Consider the following 26,864-nt stretch of genomic DNA (forward strand, 5'->3'; position numbering starts at 1 on the left):
ATTTAGAATCACATACTTACATGCTATATGTAGCCTAGTTGGAACCTTGTATGTTTCGGCCAAGGTGGGTTTAAAACCCTAGGAAGCATAGAACTTAAAATCACATATGCTTATGATGTTCCCTATGTTAAATGTTATGGAAATGAATGTGGGTTCATTTGCTTGTATGATTTCATGAAACCTAAGTGAGCCTATGCATGTTTTGGCCACCCTTAGTGGGTTGAGAATTTAGACTAAGTTATGACTCAATATGTACTTCCCTTGCCATGACATGAATTAGAAGAAGTTAACTTGTGAACCATGCATGATTATGTTTTCTTTTTGTGTCATATTGCTCATTTGAATATGCTTATGAACCATGCATGAGAATGATATCTAAAAATGGCTATGTGCCCAAGTATGCATGGCTATGTGCCCATTTATGCATACCTTATGAATGACATGAATATGATATGTTACGAATGACAACGATATGCTATGAAGGACATGAACATGATATGCTATGAATGACATGATTATGATATGCTATGAATGACATGAATATGATATGTTATGAATGACATGAACATGATATGCTATGAATGATATGAACATGATATGCTATGAATGACATGAATAAGATATGCTATGAACGACATAATTATGTTATTAAATGATAGAGATATGATATGGCATGTATTTTACTTTGAATGACTTGTACCAAAAGGGTGGACTCCTCATGCGCCCCTAGGTCGAATTACGGACCTAGTAAAGGGTGGGCTCCTTACGTGCCCCTAGGTCGAGCTACGAGCCTAGTTTCCTAGTAGGTTCAAGACTAGCTACCTTGGGTCTACTTAGGATGCACGCATTATGTATGTATGTGGTACTAAGCCAGGGCCCTTTCATGTTGAGATTATTTTCAAGTACTATATGATATTGTTTTAAGACATCCCACCCATGACATAAATCATGTTTTGAAAGGCATATTGTACATGACATTTCTCATGTTTTAAAGGACATCTTGCATCCATGCTCATGATATGATGATTTACTTATGCTATGATGTACACTTATGTTATGATATGATCTATACCATGATATGATGATTTACTCATGCTATGATGTACACTTATGTTATGATATGATCTATACCATGATATGATGATTTACTCATGCTATGATGTACACTTATGTTATGATATGATCTATACCATGATATGATGATTTTCTTATGTTATGTTAGTGCCTCCATGCTATGATATGAACTATACCATGATATGATGATTTCTTATGTTGTGATGTGATTCATGCTAGGATATGATGTTACATGTATTATGATAAGATTTATGCCATAATATGTTGTCTACCTTACGTTATGTTATTATTGAGATTCATGCCATGATATGATATGTTTTAATTTCATGATGAGATGAGCATCAATTACTCTAATGTATGATTTGATGATGTTGCATGATTTCGTTGGTTTTTGTGAGTAGGAAAGGATCTTACTAAGCCTTGAGTGCTTACAGATACTTTTCCTTGTACCACAGATAAAGGTAAAAAATGGAGAAACTAGAGGAGCAGCGGGAAGGGGCAAGAGATGTGTGATGGTGACTTGGCTAAAGAAATAAAATGACCTGCTGAAATGAACTTAGAATAATATGTTATGTTATGTGATGTCTTTTATGATTCCTTAAGCTTGTGCTAGAAATGGATACTATGACTATTTAAGTTGAACCATGTTATTTCATATTCATATGCTTGGTATGTCTTCCGCTGTATGTATCTATGAATGTTTAAATTTACTAAGTCTAAGGGTAAGAAAGTAACCCCGCCCTCACTAGGCAGGAGTGGTAGTAGTATAAAGGGGCGGGCGTTACACGACATACAAATGGACAATCATTATATGAACACCACCAACGAGGTATCCCCTACCATACATACTCTACATGTAAAAATACCACAGAGTATAGATAACCAAAGTACAGACTGTATAAGAATTAAATAGATCATCACAAGGGCTAAGCATCAGTATCAAGCAGGAAAGCAACATACGAATACGATATAAGTTAAAGCAACCTAAACCATCACATAATAACTATGCACTAAGATCAAGAAAAACTACGTAGAGGCCAAGGAAGAAATACCCGCCTTAAAATATAGCTCGTGTCAAGTAATCCCGCATCGAGACGCTCGTCCTGAATCCAAGTCCTGCATCAATCAATATATATATTTTATTTAGCTAAATTCATATGAATTAAACAACTAAATAAAATCCCTAACACAATTAAGATCACTCCAATTAAGTCTGATCTCTTATTAATCCCCCCTAAAGATCCAATTAAATGATAAATCCATCCTTAATCCAACCCCTACTAAATCCAAAACATAATCCACAATCTATTAATCAATCCATTGTATCATCTCTACTAAACATCCAAAATCAATCTTACATAATTCATCTACCTCAATCAATCCAACCCAAAATAATCACCCCATCTGATAATCCAACCAACAATCAATCCAATGATCCTAAGAATGATCACATAACAATCTATGTCAACAAATCACTATCAACAACTAATTAACCAAAACAATACTTACCACTAGGAGTAAAACATTAATCCTTAATCCACAATCTTTAATTAACAACTTACCACATATTGGTGTCGGCAGTGCTAGGAGCCATAAATGAGCCAAAATCGGAGCAACCCACTGTTGGAGATGGTGGTCGAGACCAAGTGAAGTCGTTGCCCTTTATATTCATCATCCCCAAATCAAACATCCTACATCAAAAACAACACATCCACATCAAAGTATTAACACCAAATCCAAATCCACAAACCTTAAACTAGAACCCTACCTTCCATTGATCTTTAGGTTATGTTCGTATAGCTAATACTTGCGAGTATTCCAGCCGGAATAGGAATCTTGGTCGGATCTTCACTATAGAGCAAAAAGGAGAGATCCAACACTAACCAAGAATCGGAACCAAGAATCTGATGGCCGGAGCAGAGGATCTAGTGGCTGCAGCTATCGGTACTAGGTCAAGATGGTGGCACCGGCAATGAATCAAAGCTAGGGTATGACTCCTGATCTGGAACCACACAAAGGATGTCGGTGATGGATCGATGATAAGGAGGAAGGAGAGAGGGCGGATTGAATCGAGCAATCTAGAAGCCAAGAGGCCTTGACAGTGGTGAGGCAAACGGGAGGAGAAAGCCTCCATCGGCGGTGAGCTCGCGGGCAGCCGACGATCGGGGAACATCGGTGGTGGGTGATCGACGATCAGAGCTCATCGGCGTCAAAGCTCCGTGGTCCGCAGCGATGAGAAATCGGGTGAGGGCGAAGCGTGAGGGAGAGGAGGGAGGCTCGGCCGAGGTTACGCCGACAGACGATGGCGGGCTCGACGTCGTTGGGAGAGAAATCGTAGGTGAGAGGAGAGGGCTCGCAATCGGGCAAACGGAGAAGAGGAGGGGGAAATCGTACGCAGAGGAGAAAATGGGAAAATAAACTTAGGTTTAGGTTTATAAACTTAGGTTAAATAATTTAATCAACTCTCATCTAATGGCATTCCAAACAGGCTCCACTTAGCTCCACCGATTCATCCCCTCAAAACAAATTATACGGACTTCGTTTAAATTCAAAAAAATTTCTAAAAATTCCTGAAAAATTCAATATGGTTATTTCTCCAATAACACTTAATTTTAAATTATTATTCGGGTGTCATATTTTACATTCTCCCCCACTAATAAAAATTTGGTCCCCAAATTTCCTGTTTAACTCAGAGATCCTCATCCAAGATAACAACTAAGCAACCTACTCATATACCACTCCAACCATATATCATGAACAAATCTCCAACCTTAAAGGATGACTCTGTGGGTTATGAGCTCACCCTGCTTCCACTTGTTGGTTGCTACTCGGAAAACCTATCAGTTCCAATGTACAAAAATTTTATACAAAGGTCTGAACCTTTTCCTATCTACCATGTGTTCTTTTAAATTAAACTTGGATCGCCTGCGGAACTTAACACGTTTGATCCTAAGTTTAATTTATTTGTTCTTTTAGGTTTAGACTTGGATCTCCTGCGGAACTTAACACGTTCGATCCAAATCACCTAGGTCACAAAGTTGATTAAATATTAATTTTCAAATTTGGCTTCCAGGACTGCATGGCGAGGCACATGGCCTTCTTGGATATGGGAGCAACCACCACCGCCTAGACAAAGCCTCTTAAGGAAAGTTAATATTTAATTTCCTTAAATAACTCTAGGTTAACCAAAAAGAACAATCGAAGCACAAGTTCGAAAAGAAAACAAAAGAACACAACATCGAAAACTAATTCGAAACCTAGAATCACATGTCTCTTGTATTTGGTATTTTTACAAAGAAATAAAACTAGTATGATGCGGAAAACAATTACTAGTTATACCTTTCTTTGTGTACTTTTAATGACATCTTGATCTTCTACCGTATTCCTCTTCTAACCTCGGACATTGTGTGGACAATGATCTTCCGAGACGAGAACCACCAAGGTACCTTCTTCTTCCTTCCTTCAAGTTTTGGCCAAGCAAAAACTTCCAAAGGATGAAGAACTTTTTCCACCAACCAAGCTCCAAGGGATGCAAGAAACAAGCCTCCTTTCTCTCTTTTTCTCCATGCTAGATCCGACAACTTCTATGTCTCCAAGAGGTGATGAAGTCTCGGCCACAAGAAGGAGAAGAGAGAAGGAGAAGGAGAACCTCTAGGGGCCGGCCACACCTAGGAAGAAAAGAGAGGAAGAAAAAGAATAGAGTCGTTCACAATGAAGGCACCTCTACCCCCTCTTTTATAATCCTTGGTTTTGGCAAATAAGGAAATTTAAATAAAAATTTTCTTAATTCTTTTGCTATGAAAAAGAAAAATTATTTTAATTAAAATAATTTTCTGTTTTCAATTACAATGGCCGACCATCTCTTTCCCCAAAACAAAGAGAGTTTTAATTACAACAAGAATTAAAACTTCCTAATTTGTTTCCGGAAATTTATAAAAATTTCTCCAATACTTTTTATCCCTTCATGATTGGTTAATAAAAAGGAAATTTTATAAATTAAAATCTTTCTCTTAAACATGTGGATATTTCCAAAAAGAAAAGTTATCTCTAAAAATTAAAATCTCCTTTCAATCTACAAATAAGGAAAGATATTAAATCTTTTCTTAATCTTTTGTAGAAACTAATAAAAAAGAATTTTTAATTTTTAAACTTTCTTTTAAATCATGAACATGATTAAAAGGAAAGTTTTTACCAAAATTAAAATCAACCTTTTAATCTACAAATAAGGAAAGAGATTTAGCTCTTCTCTTAATCTTTTGTAGAATCTTATAAAAGGAAAGATTTAAATTTTTAAGCTCTCTTTTAAATCATGTTATCCACATAAAAAAAAATTTTAAAATTAAAATTCCTTTTTATTTTAATAGGGTCGGCCACCTAAGCTTGAGTTCAAGCTAGGGCCGACCGCATGAATTCACCCATGAACCAAGCCATGGCCGGCCCTAGCTTGGTCTCCATGCTAGCTTGGCCGGCCCCTATAGGATGGGTAAGAAGGTGGGTATAGGTGGGTATAGTACTCTATAATTAAGAGGCTACGATTGAGACCAAGAGGAGGAATTGATTTTGGTCTCCCGATAAAATTAAGCATCCCGTGTTCGCCCTGAACACACAACTTAATTTTATCAATAATAATTCATTCCACTAGAGAACTATTATTGAACTACCACACCAATCCTAAATTATATTTTTGGGCTCCTTCTTATTATGAGTGTGTTAGTCTTGTTAGGATCGATGGACGCGGCTAGAGAGGGGGGGTGTGAATAGCCGACCCCAAATCTTCGTTTCTTTCTACAAGTTGACGTTAGCGCAGCGGAAAATAAAACAAAGAAACAAAGACAAGAAGATCAAACCTCAACACGCGTCGATGTAACGAGGTTCGGAGGTGATACTCCTACTCCTCGGTGTGTCCGTAAGGTGGACGAGCTCTATCAATCCGTCGGTGGATGAGTCCCCAGAGAACCGGCTAATAAATACTCCTTGTGGGTGGAGAAACCTCGCCAAAATAGCTTGCAACAGCAATATGGAAATACAAAGAAGAGCAAGAACAAAATACACAATGAATGTACAAATACTCGCTTGCCTTCTCGTTGACTGAAGTCCCGGATGAAGCACCAACTTCACGGACGAATGCCAACAAGCAACTCAGTCAAAGAAGCTCACCTGAAGCTTCGGAGCTCAGCAAAGCTCAAGAGCACAGCTTTCAGAAGAACAGCAGCTCAGTTCAGAGGAGGAAGAAGAAGCGCAGCAGAGAGAGTCCACTGTAGAAGCCCTTGAACTCCTTTTATAACCTGCACTCAACCTGCACTGCACCTGCGAAGAACAGAAGACAGAAGACTAGCCGTTGTGAGCCAACGGCTAGGGCCAGACCGATCAGGCATCACCCTGATCAATCTGGGGCTGATCTGATCGGTCGTGGGGACCGATCAGGCTCTATGCTGATCGGTCCCCAGATCGATCAGAAAGCTTTTACAGAGAGTTGCCCAACTCTCTGTGCGTACCCTGATCGGTCCCGGGGACCGATCAGGCTTCCTGCTGATCGGTCCCCAGACCGATCAGTAAGCTCACTGAGGCACACTGATCGCTTTCTGATCGGTCTCCAGACCGATCCAGGTCTTGGTTTTTGCCCAAACCAAGTCCAAACCAATATCCGGTCAACCTTGACCTCTTAGTACATCATGCTTAGCATCCGGTCACTCCCTTGACCTGCTAAGACTCCCCACCAAGTGTCCGGTCAATCCCTTTGACCCACTTGGACTTTTCTCTTCGTGTCAAGTATCCGGTCACTCCCTTAACCTACTTGACCTTCTCAACACCAGATGTCCGATCACCCTTGATCCATCTAGATTTTCCCTTGCCCGGCTTCACTCACCAGGACTTTCACCTAGCTTCACTCACTAGGGTTTTCACCTGGCTTCACTCACCAGGATTTCCAATCTGCCTGGCTTCACTCACCAGGATTTTCCAACTGCCTGGCTTCACTCACCAGGACTTTCCCACTGCCTGGCTTCACTCACCAGGATTTCCCACATCCGGTCCAGAGAATGAGCTACTGAGCCCTCTCTGACCACCGTTCGGAGAACGAGCTACCGAGCCCTCTCCGACTTCCATCCGGTCAAGAGAATGAGCTCCCGAGCCCTCTCTGACCACAGTCCGGAGAACGAGCTACCGAGCCCTCTCCGACTTCCCATGTGCCAAGCTTCCATACTTGGACTTCTCCGTGCCAAGTCTCCATACTTGGACTTTTCCCGTGCCAAGCTCCTTGCTTGGACTTTTCACCATGCCAAACTCCCTGCTTGGACTTTTCCCATGCCAAGCTCCCTGCTTGGACTTTTCCCGTGCCAAGCTCCCTACTTGGACTTTTCCGAGTCAGGTCAACTCACCTCGGGTCAACCAGGTCAACCTTGACCACGGGTTGCACCCACAATCTCCCAAGCTTGTATCCTTGTCAAACATCAAGATACAACTTTTCTGTTCACGTCAAACATTGTCAAACATAACTCGTCAAACATCAAAACACAACTCGAGTCAAGTCAACTCGAGTCTGGTCAACCAGGTCAACCTTGACCTAAGGTTGCACCAACAATCTCCCCCTTTTTGATGTTTGTCAAAACCCATAATCAAACCCATAATCGAGTTAGGTTAACCCGATAACCTAACTTAGGTTTTCCAATGTTCTTCCCTGAACATTCTCTAGACATTCTCCATTCTCCTTTCTACTCTCCCCCTTTTTGACACACATCAAAAAGAGTGAATCAAGGTCAAGAGTTTCTTTATAATGAAGGTCCCATACCTTTCATTGAAACCCTTAATTTTCCCCTTGATACTAAGGTCAACAATTAACTTAGTGATAATCCCATATCACTCAAGTCTTTAGGAGTAAAAACTCCCCCTAAAAGTCAACTCCCCCTTGACTAATAGGTAAAACTCCCCCTAAAGGTCAACTCCCCCTTGACCATTGCACCAACAATGTCTTGGAGAGTTTCAAACCTTTAGAAATCCAAAACACCAACTTCATTGCTGAAATTTTAGAAATTTCAGACAGCATAGTCGAAACTGGCACGCCCTGATCGGTCACCAGACCGATCAGGTCTTCCCTGGATCGGTCACAGTGACCGATCCACAACTGCCTGGACCGATCAGACTCCCTTCTGATCGGTCCACAACCTCTGATATCAGTTCTGAATTTCCTTCCGAAATTCAGAAACCCCTACAAAATTCCAGAAAATTCCAGAAATTATAAAATTTTGAGGATACATTCCTCATAACATATACTATCAAGGAAAAATAGTTTTCTATGAAAATAACTTCCATTTTTCAATCTTGATACAAAGTTCAAAAGTCTTTGAAATAGCTCAAAGTTAACTCATCTTTGTATCACTTTGCTCAATGATGAGAGCTATCACTAGAAAAGCTTCATCAAGGTTTTTCAAATTAATTTTGAAATGATTTTAAACCAATTCAATTTAGGACCACAATCTTAGGGCTAAATGTACATGACTTGTACACAAGCTTTCCCTATGATCCTCAATTTAGAATTAGGCTCATCTAGGTACAAGAACTATGCACCTTGATCCTAACTCATCATCCTAATATCTCACACACATCTAAGGTGTATCAAACACATTCAAGTCAATTTTGATGTGAGATATGGGTCTAGGTTATCTTAAACTAGATTCTCATGCGTTTTCTAAACTACAATTTGATCTCCATATCAAGTTGTGTTTTTGTCCTTAAATCAATTTAATTGATTATACATGCAAGAGATGATGACATTGCATAAAATAGTATCATAAATGAAAACATGTGCCAATGTCATGATGTCATGGCATAAAGTGTGAAACTTAACTAGAGCATGACATATAAATAACTTAAGCATTATCATGGCATTTCAAATGATGATAAATTAAGTATGATGTCATGACATGACATATGGCAAGCAATAACACGTAAAGGTATAGAAAATACCTAACTCTAGTTAGTTGCCATTTTTGATCATTTTGCCATAAAATCCATATTCCTAAGTGTATTAGACCTAAAATCATATACTAAGAATTTTTAGATCACTATGTGCCAATTAGATTGACCCTAGAAAACTCTTCAATTGTGATTGGCACATCCTAAACACCTTAGGAATAATTTTCAATTTCATTTTCAAGGCTTGATTGCACCTTGAAAATTCCTAAAGTGCCACCTTTTGCCATGATTAGGTTAACTACCTATTCAAGTAAGGTTGGCACACCCTAAACCATCTAGCGTGATGGAATCACGCTCTTAGGAACCCAATACCTATTGGAGCTCATTGGGTTCACTAAATATTCACTAGGGATGACTTCCCTAGCAACCCTCCTAATGACCCTCCTAGGCTTTAAAGCCTTGGTCATTTGGGACTCATCAAGATCAATTCTAGGGGTGACTCCCCTTGTGACCTTGGTGATGGTCTTCCTTACCCTAGATTTTGTTCCATAATCTAATGGAACATTGTGATAAGTGGGCTTGACCACTTGGGACTTAGGTTTGTGACCCAAACCTTTCATGTCCTTGGGCTTTGGTTTTTGCCCCTTAGACCCTATATTTGACTTTTCCAAAATTTTAAGGGTCTTTTCCAAAGTATCAAATCTTGACCTCAAGACTTGATTCTCCTTCTCTAATACCTCAATTTTTAATTTTTCATTTTTCTTTGAGGTATTCCTAGGCATGTGTCTAGTTGTTTTGGGGTTTCTACCTAGATTTTCCTTAACCTTAGATGAATTAATCCTAGGGTTGGCATTTCTAGTATTGTCCTTACCTAGGCTAACATGTTTAGCACCTAAGCACATATATTGGTTCCTAAAGTTAACATGCTTATCATTATTAACAATTGCAACAAAACTACTAGCATGTGTCTTATTGCAAGAGTGAGACTTAAATGTTACCTTAGGGTTTGCCTTCACTCCCCCTATTGACGTGCTCGGTCTCTTGTCCTTGTGAGGTTGCCTCCCCCTCGGACATTGACTCCTATAGTGTCCCCTTCGCTTGCATTGGAAGCACACCACGTGCTCCTTGCCCTTGCGTGTTGGGACTCCGGCTTCCTTGACTTTTGGTGCCGGTGGAGTCTTCATAATCCTCCTTGGACACTTACTCTTGTAATGTCCATACTCCCTACACTCAAAGCACATTATGTGTAATTTATTTGAAATTGAAATGCTTGAGTTACCTAGGGTTGAGGATGGATGAAGACTTTCTTCTTCATCCCTTCCGGAGGTAGAAGCTTCTTCCTCTTGCTCCATTCTTGAAGAAGAACTCTCCTCCTCTTCTTCCTTAGATGTTGAGTAGCCCTCAACTTCTAATTCCTTTCCTCCATGATGTGAGCTACTTGGCTCACTTGACTCCTCTTCATGACTTGAAATGGAGCTTCCCTCATGGAGCTTGGCCAAGTTGTGCCACAACTCCTTAGCATTGTTATATCCACCTACCTTACACAAAATGTCATTAGGTAATGAAAATTCAAGAATTTTCGTTACCTCATCGTTGATTGTGGATTGGTGGATTTGCTCCTTCGTCCACTTTTTCTTCTCTAGGGTTTTTCCGTCTTTATCCACCGGATGGGTAAACCCTACTTGCACACAACTCCAATGAACTAGGTTAGTCATAAGAAAGTATTTCATCCTTACCTTCCAATACGCGAAGTCGTCGCGATCGTAGAAGGGTGGAATCGTGATATCCTCTCCGAATTGATCCATCTCTAGCTTATGCTCCCTCGGATGTTAATCCGGCGAAGAGCGACCTCGCTCTGATACGACTTGTTAGGATCGATGGACGCAGCTAGAGAGGGGGGGGTGTGAATAGCCGACCCCAAATCTTCGTTTCTTTCTACAAGTTGACGTTAGCGCAGCGGAAAATAAAACAAAGAAACAAAGACAAGAAGATCAAACCTCAACACGCGTCGATGTAACGAGGTTCGGAGGTGATACTCCTACTCCTCGGCGTGTCCGTAAGGTGGACGAGCCCTATCAATCCGTCGGTGGATGAGTCCCCGGAGAACCGGCTAATAAATACTCCTTGTGGGTGGAGAAACCTCGCCACAATAGCTTGCAACAGCAATATGGAAATACAAAGAAGAGCAAGAACAAAATAAACAATGAATGTACAAATACTCGCTTGCCTTCTCGACGACTGAAGTCCCGGATGAAGCACCAACTTCACGGACGAATGCCAACAAGAAACTCAGTCAAAGAAGCTCACCCGAAGCTTCGGAGCTCAGCAAAGCTCAAGAGCACAGCTTTCAGAAGAACAGCAGCTGAAACGGAGAGTCCACCGTAGAAGCCCTTGAACTCCTTTTATAACCTGCACTGCACCTGCGAAGAACAGAAGACGAAGACTAGCCGTTGTGAGCCAGCGGCTAGGGCGGACCGATCGGCATCACCGATCGGTGCAGGAACCTGATCGGTCGTGGGGACCGATCGAGCTTCTCTGATCGGTCCCGGGACCGATCAGAAATCTTCCAGTTTCCCGAACTTCTTGCCTTCTGATCGTTGTTTCCTGATCGGTCCCCAGACCGATCAGTAAGCTCACAGAGGCACACTGATTGCTTTCTGATCGGTCTCCAGACCGATCCAGGTCTTGGTTTTTGCCCAAACCAAGTCCAAACCAATATCCGGTCAACCTTGACCTCTTGGTACATCATGCTTAGAATCCGGTCACTCCCTTGACCTGCTAAGACTCCCCACTAAGTGTCCGGTCAATCCCTTTGACCCACTTGAACTTTTCTCTTCGTGACAAGTATCCGGTCACTCCCTTGACCTACTTGACATTCTCAACACCAGATGTCCGATCACCCTTGATCCATCTGGATTTTCCCTTGCCCAGCTTCACTCACCAGGACTTTCACCTAGCTTCACTCACTAGGGTTTTCACATGGCTTCACTCACCAGGATTTCCAATCTGCCTGGCTTCACTCACCAGGACTTTTCAACTGCCTGGCTTCACTCACCAGGACTTTCCCACTGCCTGGCTTCACTCACCAGGATTTCCCACATCTGGTCCAGAGAACGAGCTACCGAGCCCTCTCTGACCACAGTTCGGAGAACGAGCTACCGAGCCCTCTCCGACTTCCATCGGGTCCAGAGAACGAGCTCCCGAGCCCTCTCTGACCACAGTCCGGAGAACGAGCTACCGAGCCCTCTCCGACTTCCCATGTGCCAAGCTTCCATACTTGGACTTCTCCGTGCCAAGTCTCCATACTTGGACTTTTCCCGTGCCAAGCTCCTTGCTAGGACTTTTCACCATGCCAAACTCCCTGCTTGGACTTTTCCCATGCCAAGCTCCCTGCTTGGACTTTTCCTGTGCCAAGCTCCCTGCTTGGACTTTTCCGAGTTAGGTCAACTCACCTCGGGTCAACCAGGTCAACCTTGACCACGGGTTGCACCCACAATCTCCCAAGCTTGTATCCTTGTCAAACATCAAGATACACCTTTTCTGTTCACGTCAAACATTGTCAAACATAACTCGTCAAACATCAAAACACAACTTGAGTCAAGTCAACTCGAGTCTGGTCAACCAGGTCAACCTTGACCTAAGGTTGCACCAACAAGTCTCCCTATGTTTAAGATGTCGAATGTCCACTAATTAAGTGAGTTACTGACAACTCATTTAATTAATATCTTAGTCCAAGAGTAGTACCACTCAACTTTATTATCATGTCAGACTAAGTCCACCTACAGGATTTAACATGACAATCCTTATGATCTCCTCTTGGGGACATTCTCAACCTAGATTACTAGGACACAGTTTCCTTCTATAATCAACAACACACACTATAAGTGATATCATTTCCCAACTTATCGGGCTTATTGATTTATCGAACTAAATCTCACCCATTGATAAATTAAAGAAATAAATATCAAATATATATGCTTATTATTATATTAGGATTAAGAGCACACACTTCCATAATAACTGAGGTCTTTATTCCTTTATAAAGTCAGTATAAAAGAAACGACCTCTAATGGTCCTACTCAATACACTCTAAGTGTACTAGTGTAATTATATAGTTAAGATAAACTAATACCTAATTACACTATGACCTTCCAATGGTTTGTTCCTTTCCATCTTGGTCGTGAGCTACTGTTTATAATTTATAAGGTACTGATAACATGATCCTCTGTGTGTGACACCACACACCATGTTATCTACAATATAAATTAATTGAACAACTACATTTATCATAAATGTAGACATTTGACCAATGTGATTCTTATTTCTAGATAAATGTTTATACCAAAAGCTAGGCTTTTAGTATACATCCTAACAATCTCCCACTTATACTAAAAGACTAAGCTGCCATATCTGCTGCCATACATCTGAATCCCAACCCTTCAACATGCCCAATCAAAAACTCTTGCCTTAAGGGCCTTAGTGAAAAGATCTATAGGTCATCATCTGATGCAATCTAGGCAACAACAACTTCTCCTCGTTTATACGATTTCTCGTATTGGGTGGTACTTGCGCTCTATTGTGTTTACTTGCCTTATAGACTCATGGTTTCTTTGAGTTTGCTACTGCACCACTATTATTACAATAAATTGTAATAATCTTTGGACAAACCAGAAATCATATCTAAGTCTATCTTGAGGTTATTGAGTCATTCAGCTTTTATGACTACCTCAGAGGCTTGCCATATACTCAGCTTCTATGGTGGAGCCCAGAAAAACACCTATGCTTATCACTCTTCCATAGTTATGACTTTACCTCCTAAAGTAAACACAAAACCCCGAGGTTGACTTACTATTGTCCCTATCCGATTGGAAGTCAAAATCCGTGCAACCCACAAGGACCAAATTAACTGCCTTGTAAGCTAGCATATAATCTCAAGTGCCTCTAAGGTACTTCAATATATGCTTTACTGCAGTCGAATGTCCTTGTCCAGGGTTACTTTGATATCTGCTGACTATGCCCTTGGCAAAACATATTTCTGATCTCGTGCATAGCATATATTAGGCTTCCGATAGCCGAAGCATAAAGAACTACCTTCATTTCCTCTATCTCCTTTGATGTTTTCGGAGACATCTCTTTAGATAAAGCTACTCCAAGCCCAAAAGGTAAGAAACCTTTCTTGGAGTTCTGCATGCTTAAAACGAGCAAGGATTTTTGTTCGATATATGAAGCTTGGGATAAGTAAAATATTATTTTCTTGTGATCCCTTATTACTTTGATCCCAAGAATATATACATGCTCCCAAGTCCTTCATATCAAATTGTTTGGACAACCATACCCTTACTTCTGACAACACTTTGATATTGTTTTCAACTACCAAAAATGTTATCTACGTATAGTACAAGAAATACCACCACGTTTCCATCACACTTTTTGTATACACAAGACTTATCCGATTACTAAATAAATCCATAGGTCTGGATTACTTTGATAAACTGGATGTTCTAAGACCTTGAAGCTTTGCTTCAGTCCATAGACTGATTGAGCTTGCACACAAGATGCTCTTTGCCCTTTGCAATAAACCCTTCTGGTTGCTTTATATGGATGCTTTCTTCAAGACTTCCATTAAGGAATGCTGTCTTGACATCCACTTGCCAAATAGATAAAAGAATCTGGATAGACTTAAGCATGGCTACCAGTGAAAAAGTTTCCTTTTTCATCAAGTCTTGCTTTGAAAGTTTCCACCTTCCTGTCTATCCCTCTTTTCCTATTGTAGACTTATTTTCACCCAATGGCTTTTACACCATTTGGTGATTTTACAAGCTTCCAGATTTTATTAGAATACATATATTCTAATTCTGTATTCATTACTCTTTGCTAAGATGCTGCATCTTTATCTTGGAGTGCTTCATCATATGTCCGGGATCAGGCTCATGTTCATTTGGGATCAAGTCCAAAGATTTTTCCAAAATATGAATCTTTTAGGTTGTTTGACAACCCTCCCACTACGATGATGCATTGTGTATCAATTGTGATACGTGTTGTAGTTTCTTGTGATATTTCATCTTGTACAGTTGGTACAAGATTAGACGTGTCTTTTATTAAGAACAAATTTACTTATGGGCTTGTGGTTCATTATATAGTCCTCTTCTAAAAATCAGTCATTGATGCTAACAATTACCTTCTGATTTTTAAGACTATAAACCTACTTTCGTTTCTCTAGGATAACCCACAAACAAGTGAATTCCTATCCAACTTATCATTGTCTCTCTTCAGCATATGTGCTGGACTACCCGAATCCGAATATGCTTCAAAATAGGCTTACGCCTATTCAGTAATTCTATATGAATAGAGAGTTCTGACTTTGTAAGGTACTATGTTCACTTTCTTTTTCAGAGTATATCCTTAAAATGAACTTGGCAATTTTCTGAATAACTCATCATCAATCTAATTATTTCCATAAGAGTCCTATACCTTTTTTCTACTACACCATTCTATTGGGGTGTAACAGGTGCAGTAAGTTGGGATTGAATCCCTACTTTTGATAAGTGACTCCTAAATTGTCCCAAGAGGTACTTGCCACTACGATCTTACCATAGTGACTTGATACTTTTACTTTAACATTTCTCCGCATCAGCCTTGTACTCTTTGAACTAATTAAAGCACTTAGTCTTGCGGCACATTAAGTAAATGTATTTGTATCTTGAATAGTTGTCTATAAAATAGATGAAATATTCGATACTACCTCTTGTCTAGATAGTCATAGGATCGCACAAATCAGAATGAACCAATTCCAATGTATCTTTGGCTCCACACCCCTTGTACTTAAAAGCTTCTCGGTTATTTTTCCTTCCAAGTAAGACTCGCAGGTTGGAAAGATTTCCACTACCAATGAACCCAAAAGTTCATCAGCTACCAATGAATCCTACTCAAGTTAATATAACCTAGCCTTAGATGCCAAAGATATAATTGGTTCATTTCCGAAGGTTGCTTTCTCTTAAGTTTAGAAGATGTATTACTAATTTCTATTTGTTGCATCGTGAGAGTTATTGGATTTATAAATTGTCAACCAACGTACCAGAACAGATAATTTCCCTCTTTTTCTTGATAACAACTTTATTAAAAGAGGCAGAATATCAAGTTCTTTGAATAGTTTAGAAACTAAAAACTAGTTCTTTCTAAACTTGGTACGTAAAGACAATTACTCAAAAATCCATATTTTATTCTTATCAAAGGATAAACATCTCCCACTATAACAGCTGCCACTTTTACAGCAGTGCCCATGTGGACGGTGTTTTTATTTTCATTTAGTTGTCGGGTTTTCTGGAACCCTGCAATGAATTGCGGACATGATTAATGACATCTGTATCTACACTCCAGGTTCTGGTAGATAATACCACTAAACATGTTTCAAATAATGAATTAAATACACATATATTGTTCTTAGTTCTAAGAAGACAGTGTACCTTAATGTCCGAGTCCTATTTCCAATCATTACAATTGAGACTACTAAGTCTTTTCTAGAGTATAACAACTAGGGAATTGACAAACATTTTAAATCCTAAGAATCACAAAAATATTTGGTCAAGATCAATTCTTTAAAATCCCCATGAATTTTGTATGCCACGATAGTATGGACGTATACAAAATCAAAGAGGAGATTTTATCCATTAATTTTATTATCTCGTCAACTTTACTTTATGACGAATAAAATTAATAGTTGATCTATCTTTGATCAAATATTTGGTCAAAACTTTTTGAATTTAAAATAACATTGATTCCTCAAACAATATTATTTAAATTCACCAACACCTCAAACACCGTGAATTTTGCATGCCACGATAGTGTGGACGTATACAAAATTTAAACATTTGTAAGAGGAGGGTTTTACCCATTAATTATCTTATCAATAAATCTTTATGACAAAATAAAATTACCTCAAACATCGTGAATTTTGTATGCCACGATAGTGTGGACGTATACAAAATCAAACATTTGTAAGAGGAGTTTTTAATTTTATTATCTTGTCAACCTATTTTTTGGACAAATTAATAGTTGGTTTTCTTCGATCACACAAATAATAGCAGTGACTCCGATGAGGAGGATACTATTAGACGTGCCTAAGTGTATACCATTACTTGACACTAAGTCCATTAATAAGATTGTGCCCCTTCCGATGGGGAAGATCACATGCTCTTAATTAACTTCCTATAGTCATCCAAAATGGAAGTTTAAACTAGTGATCCGCAAACAAGCTCATCCGATATGGAGGAAGGCACTCAGAGCCAACGCGCAAGCTTGTTGCATCACTTATAAACTAGTAATGGAGACCGTGGAATTTATTTAAAAAATAAATCCCTCTCCCACTTAGTTATTTAAAGTGAGGAATTTTGACTATGGTAGCCTACTTAGCATGCATACTAACAAGCACACACAACACAGCATAAAAAGCAATAAATAGAAAAACTAATTTTCAACTATTATGACTTTTATCTATTGCTATCCTCCGTGTGTCGCCAACCCTAGCTGCTGTCATCTTTGGCCACCGCCACCGGGTCTAGTTGTCGCATCCATCTTGCTCCTTGTTCCGCTGCGCCTTTGGTCCTCAAAAGGTTCCACGCCTTGCAAGATTCGATCCGCGACATAAATAGAATTTTACATTTTTCAATCCTATATTCCTCGAAGGAATGTACATGTAAACTAGATCGAACATAAAATAAAATTTACATCCATCGATCCTATATTCCATAAAAGAAATGTACATGTAACTAGATCAAAAAATTAAATCCTAATAAAACCAAATACAGCTCCTGCTGTATTTTATAATACAATCATGCACACACAACAAAATGCCCTTGACATGTCCAAGGGTCCAATCACACACACAATATCTATAAGTCATAATAGTTGGATCCTGCATCCACAAAGTTAGCACATCCTACTATTATCCTGCCTAAATTATGTATGACATGTTCATAATTAAACTAATACTAAATACACAGAGGCAAAACCCTAGCTCTGATACCAATTGTTGGTTGCTACTCGGAAAACCTATCGGTTCCACTGTACAAAATTTTGTACAAAGGTCTGAACCTTTTCCTAGCTACCATGTGTTCTTTTAAATTAACTTGGATCGCCTGCGGAACTTAACACATTTGATCCTAAGTTTAATTTATTTGTTCTTTTAGGTTTAGACTTGGATCTCCTGCGGAACTTAACACGTTCGATCCAAATCACCTAGGTCATAAAGTTGATTAAATATTAATTTCCAAATTTAGCTTCCAGGACTGCATGGCAAGGCACATGACCTTCTTGGATATGGGAGCAACCACCACCGCCTAGACAAAGCCTCTTAAGGAAATTTAATATTTAATTTCCTTAAATAACTCTAGGTTAACCAAAAAGAACAATCAAAGCACAAGTTCGAAAAGAAAACAAAAGAACACAACATCTAAAACTAATTCGAAACCTAGAATCACATGCCTCTTGTATTTGGTATTTTTACAAAGAAATAAAACTAGTATGATGCGGAAAATAATTACTAGTTATACCTTTCTTTGTGAACTTTTAATGACCTCTTGATCTTCTACCGTATTCCTCTTCTAACCTCAGACATTGTGTCGACAATGATCTTCCGAGATGAGAACCACCAAGGCACCTTTTTCTTCCTTGCTTCAAGTTTCGTCCAAGCAAAAACTTCCAAAGGATGAAGAACTTTTTCCACCAACCAAGCTCCAAGGGATGCAAGAAACAAGCCTCCTTTCTCTCCTTTTCTCCATGCTAGATCCGGCCACTTCTATGTCTCCAAGAGGTGATGAAGTCTCGGCCACAAGAAGGAGAAGAGAGAAGGAGAAGGAGAACCTCTAGGGGCCGGCCACACCTAGGAAGAAAAGAGAGGAAGAAAAAGAATAGAGTCGTTCATAATGAAGGCACCTCTACCCCCTCTTTTATAATCCTTGGTTTTGGCAAATAAGGAAATTTAAATAAAAATTTCCTTAATTCTTTTACTATGAAAAATAAAAATTATTTTAATTAAAACAATTTTCTTTTTTCAATTACAATGGTCGGCCACCTCTTTCCCCATAACAAGGAGAGTTTTAATTAAAACAAGAATTAAAACTTCCTAATTTGTTTCCGTAAATTTATAAAAATTTCTCCAATAATTTTTATCCTTTCATGATTGGTTAATAAAAAGGAAATTTTATAAATTAAAATCTTTCTCTTAAACATGTGGATAATTTCTAAAAAGGAAAGTTATCTCTAAAAATTAAAATCTCCTTTCAATCTATAAATAAGGAAAGATATTAAATCATTTCTTAATCTTTTGTAGAAATGAATAAAAGAGAATTTTAAATTTTAAACTTTCTTTTAAATCATGAACATGATTAAAAGGAAAGTTTTTACCAAAATTAAAATCAACCTTTTAATCTACAAATAAGGAAAGAGATTTAGCTCTTCTCTTAATCTTTTGTAGAATCTTATAAAATGAAAGATTTAAATTTTTAAACTCTCTTTTAAATCATGTTATCCACATAAGAAAAATTTTTAAAATTAAAATTCCTTTTTATTTTAATAGGGCCGGCCACCTAAGCTTGAGTTCAAGCTAGGGCCGACCACATGAATTCACCCAAGAACCAAGCCATGGCCGGCCCTAGCTTGGTCTCCAAGCTAGCTTGGCCGGCCCCTATAGGATGGGTAAGAAGGTGGGTATAGGTGGATATAGTACTCTATAATTAAGAGGCTACGATAGGGACCAAGAGGAGGAATTAGTTTTGGTCTCCCAATAAAATTAAGCATCCCGTGTTCGCCCCGAACACACAACTTAATTTTATCAATAATAATTCATTCCACTAGAGAACTATTATTGAACTATCGTACCAATCCCAAATTACATTTTTGGGCTCCTTCTTATTATGAGTGTGTTAGTCTCCCTGTGTTTAAGATGTCAAATGTCCACTAATTAAGTGAGTTACTGACAACTCATTTAATTAATATCTTAGTCCAAGAGTAGTACCACTCAACCTTATTGTCATGTTGGACTAAGTCCACCTGCAGGATTTAACATGATAATCCTTATGAGCTCCTCTTGGGGATATTCTCAACCTATATTACTACGACACAGTTTCCTTCTATAATCAACAATACACACTATAAGTGATATCATTTCCCAACTTATCGGGCTTATTGGTTTATCGAACTAAATCTCACCCATTGATAAATTAAAGAAATAAATATCAAATATATGTGCTTGTTATTATATTAGGATTAAGAGCACACACTTCCATAATAATTGAGGTCTTTGTTCCTTTATAAAGTCAGTATAAAAGAAACGACCTCTAATGGTCCTACTCAATACACTGTAACTGTACTAGTGTAATTATATAGTTAAGATAAAATAATACCTAATTACACTACGACCTCCCAATGGTTTTGTAACGCCCGCCCTCCCTGCTAACCCTAAGGGACGGGGCTACGATACTCTACGTACATATTACAGCGGAAGACTTAAAATAATTTTTCTTAGATTAATAAAAACTTTTCTTTTGTTTGCATATCCGAACTACACTAATATGGTTTCCATAACATGCACTACAACAAAATCGCTCATAGACATCAGTGGAACAACAACGGTTTTAGGCTAAACCCGAAGTCTTTGAGTATTTTACACCGGTTTTTCTAAAAACCGGTGTCTATGAGCGCAGATTTTAGCTCATAGACATCGGTTTTTTAGGCGATGTCTATGAGCGCCCTTTTTTTCGTTAATAGACACCGATTTTAACATCGGTTTTTAAAACCCGGTGTTAATGAACCAAAATAAAATATTTTAATATTCCCACCAGCCAAAATTTGCAACACTGTGAAGTTCCCTCCAAACCTAAATCTATATCGCGCCCCTTCCTCCGCGCGACCATCTCTCTAGCCTAAACCTAAACCTAAACCTCCGACCATCCCACCATCTCTCTCAGTCTAAACCTAAACCTCCGACCATCTCTCTCAACCTCATCTCCCTCTTCCCCCTTCCTAGATTGACGCCCCTTCCTCTCCCGATCAGGATCAAGACACGACGCCCTTGCTTCTCCGTCCAACCACACCACATCTCCTCCAACTCCTCCATTTGGTTGAGAAGAGGAGGCCTTCTTCGTATTCCAGCCGGTAGGCCCTTCTGGGCCGCGAAGACGGCGGAGACGGCGGAGAGAGGGAGTCTGGGGATTTTGTTTGGGATGAGATTAGGGGAAAAAGAGGACGCAATGGAGGAGGAGGAGGAAGAGGAGGAGGAGGAGAGGGGTTCCGCTGCGGCGCCGCTGCAGCTTAAGCTCCTTCCTCTCTTGCCTCATTCCGCGCAGCCTTCGTTTTCCCAGCTGCGGTTCCCATGGGCGTCCGAGGCCGGTAAGGGATCTGTCGGAGTTTCGGAAATTTACGATTTGGGGACGGTTTCTGCTTGTTGTCTTCTCGATCGTTTTACGAACGAGGGTTTTGAGATCTGAGATATCTTTGTCTATCAACATCTCTACTGCGAGAAATGGTGATGGATACTCGACTCGTGTTTTTTTGTGCCGCAGGGAACGTGGAACTGTCGATGCGAGGCTTCGATGTGAACCGAGCGCCGTCTGCCGGGGAAGCCTAGGAGGTGGCGGCGGCGGCGTCGTCGTCGCCCAACAGCACTGTCTCTTCCTTCCAGATGGAGTTTTCCGCCGGGGGAGACGAGGGCGGAGCGCTGCCGGTGGAAAGGGCCTGTTCGAGAGCGGTGTGTTCTTTTTCCTTCCATTTTCTTAAAAGTTTGTTGCTTCGCGTCTAAAGCCGTGTGTTCAGATGGGGACGTTGTCGACTTAGTGGGTACTTTGTAGAGACGCTTGTGGTGGGGGACAAGCTAGGCGTACTTCCGCACACTATCCGGGTCTCCCTCGAGGGGGAGCTCTTCGCAGTCGACGCCACAAATAACAATATAGTTCGGATCACTCCGCCTCTCTCCCAGTGTAATTCCCCCGTTCCCTTCACTTCCGAGTTTTTCTATTGCGATCTACTATAAGAGATTGGAAGTTGTATCAGGTATATGCCATCATTTTCCCTTATAGCTTTTTGTGTCTATTTGGAGATCTTCACTTTATAAAGTTTTGCGAGCTGGTTTCGACAAAAATCGCGTTGCAGATAGCAGAGCAAGATTTGGTTGCCGGGTCATTTAAGGGATTCTCTGGACATGTAGAGATGGTAAACCTGCAGATGCTCGTTTCTATCGTCCAAAAGGTGCCGCTATGGATGACAAAGGGAATGTGTATGTTGCTGATATCTCCAATATGGCTATTCGAAAGATAACTGAATCAGGTACAACACTTGAGCAAATTCCTGTATTTAGATTCAAAGAAATGTAAAATTAAAGACCACAATTCTGCAATTGAGTCAAAAAGTCTGTTTTTTACTTGTGATGGCTTCTTCAGGTGTGACTACTATTGCTGGAGGAAAATCAAATATAGCAGGTTATAGAGATGGCCCGAGTGAGGATGCTAAGTTTTCTAATGACTTTGATGTGATATATGTTGGAAGAACTTGTTCTCTTCTAGTCGTGGACAGGGGTAATGCTGCTCTTCGCCAAATTTCTCTTCAGCAAGAGGACTGCCAATACCAGTATACTTCAGTATCAACATCAGGTTACCTGAAGCTTCCCAGTGATGTTCTTTGTAATTCTTTTTGTACACAACAAACATGGAACTATAACATATTACAACCTTACAATATGGCACCATCGGTCCAATATTTTCTGTTATCTTACATATCTTATATGGTTGCATCTACATATGTAGAAGACCAGGAAGAAAAAAGTTGACAACAGACAAGAGAAGTCACCAGCAGCCGATACTTCGCTGCAGCATCAGTGCACGGATGCCACCAGCAGCCTGACCCCCTGCATGGACTATGGCAGCGGCAGCAGCGACCGACCCAACAGCGACTGCTGCGACACCGTGAGGAACATCCGGGGCACAAACCCCGTCTGCCTCTGCTACGCCGTACAGCAGACGCACAACTGCTCCTCCCCCTGGAGCGCCTTAGGGCTCAAGGTCGAACGCCTGCTCATGCTGCCCGGTGCTTGCAACCTCGACAACTCCAACGCTAGCAATTGTAACGGTAGCTGTTATTTGTTTCCTTCTTTTTATTTTTATTTTAAAAAAATATTTTAAAATATTGAAATGTTCTTGCTGCTGCATTTGGCAGCCAGAGATCCTATTGAAGGGTATGATTATCTCTCTAGTCTAATCAGTTTCTTCACTAAATTTAGGAACTACTGTGTTTCTTCTTCTGCTAGTGAAGAGAAACATCTTGAGGAAGAAAGAGCTGAAAAGGATAAGAAACGGAGAGTTGAAGCTTTGTCGGTTTTTTCTGAGATGATAGAAACTGATCACATGATGGATTCTTACTGGTCTGACTTGATATCTCATAACCGCCCTACTAAAATCGAAGTCGAAGTTCATGCTCCGGCTCAAAGGAAAAAGAGGAAAACTTCAAGACAAACATCTGCTCTGATTTCTGTTCCTGTTGTACAAGCCACAGAACATATTCAAATTGGAATAGCTTGTCCCACTATGAAGCAAGTGCTATCCTCAGATAGGCCCATAATCAGTGTCAATGCAAAGATAGTCGATAGGTGTATGCCTACAGCTTTGGTTTTGAATTTCAATAAATCCAGTCCTCTTCCTTCTGAAGTTGATCTGATTAGGATTTTCTGTCGCTATGGGCCCATAGTGGAAGTAGCAACAGAAGTTCAACAGGAGAGCAACAGCGTCAAACTAATTTTTAAGCGGCTTACTGATGCCGAGATGGCTTTTAGTAGTGCCAGAAAATATGGATGGTTTGGGCCATCACTTCTCAGTTATCATCTCAGATATCTATCGTCAACACCAGATACTTTTGCTGACATCCAACAATCAGACAATTATGCTGCACTACCAGAACATAGCAACTTGGAAACTCCAGGTAATATCTGTTTAATTATGTCTAATGTTTTTCTAGAAGCCAATGTTTTAAGATACAAACAATATAGCACTCATCAAAAGCAGCAACATAAACATTCTTCATTCATTGCCAGGGAATGATTCTGAACAGTTGCATTCTTGCTTATGAGATTTGGAAGATGGCATCAGAGGTAGTACAATAAATAGTATATCTCTTCATTTGCTTGTTAACTATGAACATTTTCTTTGTTCTTCTATGCTTCCTTCACTGTTATATTCGTTATCTTCCACAGCAGCCTTTAAAAACTCAGTATTCTATTTTATTTGATACATGCACACATTTATTTTAGTTATTTGGCATATGGTGAATTTATGTGTTTTTACAGTTTACAAATCTCAAGTACTCCAGAGTTGAAATTGATGAAGTGCGGTTCGAGTGGGCTGAATGCATGCTAGATTACATTTGAGACAGCTGTACCTTAATGTGTTAACAGAATGTTATACTTTGATTTTGATATCTATTAGCTAGCTTTTGATGTAAAAAGAATGTTTGGGTATTTTATGAATATTGTTGTAAGAAGATTATTTTTATAATTTGTGAATATTTGTGTATTTTATGGATATTATTGAATGAAGAATATTTGTACAATTTTTGAATATTTGTGTATTTTTTTTTTGTTATTGTCGGTTTTAAAATCAAATCTGTGCTGTTAGAAAAAATACATATTACATCGGTTTTCCACCGATGTAAAACCGGTGTTATAAAGTAATATTACATCGGTCATTTACCGCTGCCAAAACTGGTGTTATTAACAAAAGCTATTACATCGGTTTTACATCGTGTATGAAACGGTGTCGTTAAGTGATACTACACCGGTTAATAACCGATTCAAAAACCGGTGTCGTTAAGTGATACTACACCGGTTTTAACCCGATGTCTAAAATGGCAGACTTTTAACATCGGCTTCATAGACATCGGTCGAAAATCAAATAGACACCGGTGGAAAACCGATGTCTATGAGCGATTTTGTTGTAGTGATGATAACAAGATAAATAAAAACATAACATCAAGTCAACCATGTAGTACTACAATTTATGAAACCAAAGTGTAATTCCTAAAAGTTCTTAAAGCAGGTTCTTATTTGGTTGCCTAGCCACCGCCACACACATCTCTTTGCCTCTCCTGCTGCTCCTTTAGCTCATCCAGCTTTTTCCTTTATCTGCGGTACAAGGAAAGTAAGCTGTGAGCACTCATGGCTCAGTAAGTTCCTTTCCTACTCACTAAAACCAAAAATCATTACATAATAAAAGAATATATCAACATAACATGATCTCAACTAGTCATGGCATAACATATCATACTCTTTAATCATATCATGCAACATAACAAAATCATAATTAGTCATGGCATATCATCTCTTAAAGCATAGCATGAAATATAACATAATCATATCTAATCATGGCATCTCATCCCTTAAAGCATAGCATGGAACATATCATAGTCATATCTAATCATGGCATATCATAAATCATAGCATTATCACAACATGATCATAAAGTATATGCAATATGATTTTGAAAACATGTATCCGAAAAACATGTGTATGTCTCATGATCTTTAAAACCATTTCTTCTTACATATATACTTGAACATAATATCAACATATTGGGGATCCCGGCTTAGTACCATATACATACATAATGCGCGCATCCTAAGTAGATCCAAGGTAGCTAGTCTTGATCCTACTAGGAAACTAGGCCCGTAGCTCGACCTAGGGGCACGTAAGGAGCCCACCCTTTACTAGGCCCGTAATTCGACCTAGGGGCGTATAAGGAGCCCACCCTTTTGGTACAAGCCATTCAAAGTAAAATACATGTCATACTTATACATATCATACATCATACAAGCATGCATCACTTAGGCATACATCATATAAAAGTATGCATCACTTAAGCATACATCATGTCATAAAGGTATGCATCACTTAGGCATACATCATGTCATAAAAGTATGCATCACTTAGGCATACATCATATAAAAGTATGCATCACTTAGGCATACATCATATTAACATGCATATCATAAAAGCATACATATTTTAAGCACATAGCATATCATCAAAGTATGCATATTTCCTTCCACATAGCATATCATAAAAAGCATGCATATTCTAAGCATATAGCATATCATCAAGCATGCATATTCTAAGCACATAATATATCATCAAAGCATGCATATTTCTAAACACATATCATATCATAAAAACATGCATATTCTAAGCATATAGCATATCATCAAGCATGCATATTCTAAGCACATAACATATCATCAAAGCATGCATATTTCTAAACACATATCATATCATAAAACATGCATATCTCTATCCACATATCATATCATAAAAAGGTATAAATCACAAGCATACATGGTTAAGCATAAGGGTGTATCATGTGATTATACTATCATAAGAAACATGGTAACATAGTTAACTTGGGTTCTAAGCTTCCTAAACCCTTGGGTTCCTATCATGGCCGAACCCCCTTAGGTCTCAATTTAGGTAAAAACAACCTCCAAGCATGTGAAACCTAAATTATCATTACATGAATTTCATAGGAAGCATTATAAGTATGATTTACTTGGTTTCTAAGTTCTCCAAGTCCTTAAACTCATGTGGCCGAACCCTATCAGTATATAAACAAGGTCCCAAATGTTATGAAAGCATGGAAACCTTAAACCACATTTATAGCATTTTTTTTTCCAAGTAACATAGTAAGCATATTGAGCTAGTTCCTAAGTCCTTCAAGCCCTTAACATATGTCATAGTCAAACTTTTAACAAGTGTTCATGAGGGCTAAAAACAAACATACAAGCATGTGAACTTGAACTAACATCATGTATAAATTCATAACAAAACATTATACAACATGTATAGCCGAAAC

At 39.2% G+C, this 26,864-nt stretch overlaps 1 protein-coding gene across 7 annotated transcripts; it reads left to right on the forward strand.

Moving 5' to 3' along the window:
- The first annotated feature begins 21,139 nt into the window (after positions 1–21,139).
- LOC121970981 (non-specific lipid transfer protein GPI-anchored 1-like) lies at positions 21,140–24,369 on the forward strand. 7 transcript variants are annotated; one of them, XR_006109046.1, is made up of 9 exons: positions 21,143–21,369; positions 21,543–21,727; positions 21,793–22,029; positions 22,129–22,302; positions 22,416–22,625; positions 22,782–23,100; positions 23,252–23,946; positions 24,059–24,115; positions 24,311–24,369. XR_006109046.1 is itself a non-coding variant. In XM_042522020.1 (7 exons), exons 5-7 carry the CDS (start codon positions 22,554–22,556, stop codon positions 23,359–23,361), a joined length of 504 nt encoding a protein of 167 aa, XP_042377954.1. In that variant the 5' UTR covers positions 21,140–21,369; positions 21,543–21,727; positions 21,793–22,029; positions 22,129–22,302; positions 22,416–22,553; the 3' UTR covers positions 23,362–23,448. The 7 variants fall into 7 exon arrangements, 1 of the variants encoding a protein (XP_042377954.1); XR_006109049.1 differs by having other exon boundaries at positions 21,814–22,029; positions 22,779–23,100; XR_006109051.1 differs by having other exon boundaries at positions 21,828–22,029; positions 22,779–23,100.
- The last annotated feature ends 2,495 nt before the right edge of the window (positions 24,370–26,864 follow it).

The sequence above is a fragment of the Zingiber officinale genome, chromosome 1B (genome assembly GCF_018446385.1).
Source record: "Zingiber officinale cultivar Zhangliang chromosome 1B, Zo_v1.1, whole genome shotgun sequence".
In the NCBI taxonomy this organism is placed as follows: Eukaryota; Viridiplantae; Streptophyta; class Magnoliopsida; order Zingiberales; family Zingiberaceae; genus Zingiber; species Zingiber officinale.

What these genes read in the sequence shown, in the direction of transcription:
- LOC121970981 (XM_042522020.1), top strand. Translation starts at nt 22,554, where the DNA reads ATGCTGCTCTTCGCCAAATTTCTCTTCAGCAAGAGGACTGCCAATACC. An exon ending in TACTTCAGTATCAACATCAG is followed by an intron (nt 22,626 to 22,778) that starts GTTACCTGAAGC and finishes CTACATATGTAG; the next exon opens with AAGACCAGGAAGAAAAAAGT. An exon ending in CAACGCTAGCAATTGTAACG is followed by an intron (nt 23,101 to 23,251) that starts GTAGCTGTTATT and finishes CACTAAATTTAG; the next exon opens with GAACTACTGTGTTTCTTCTT.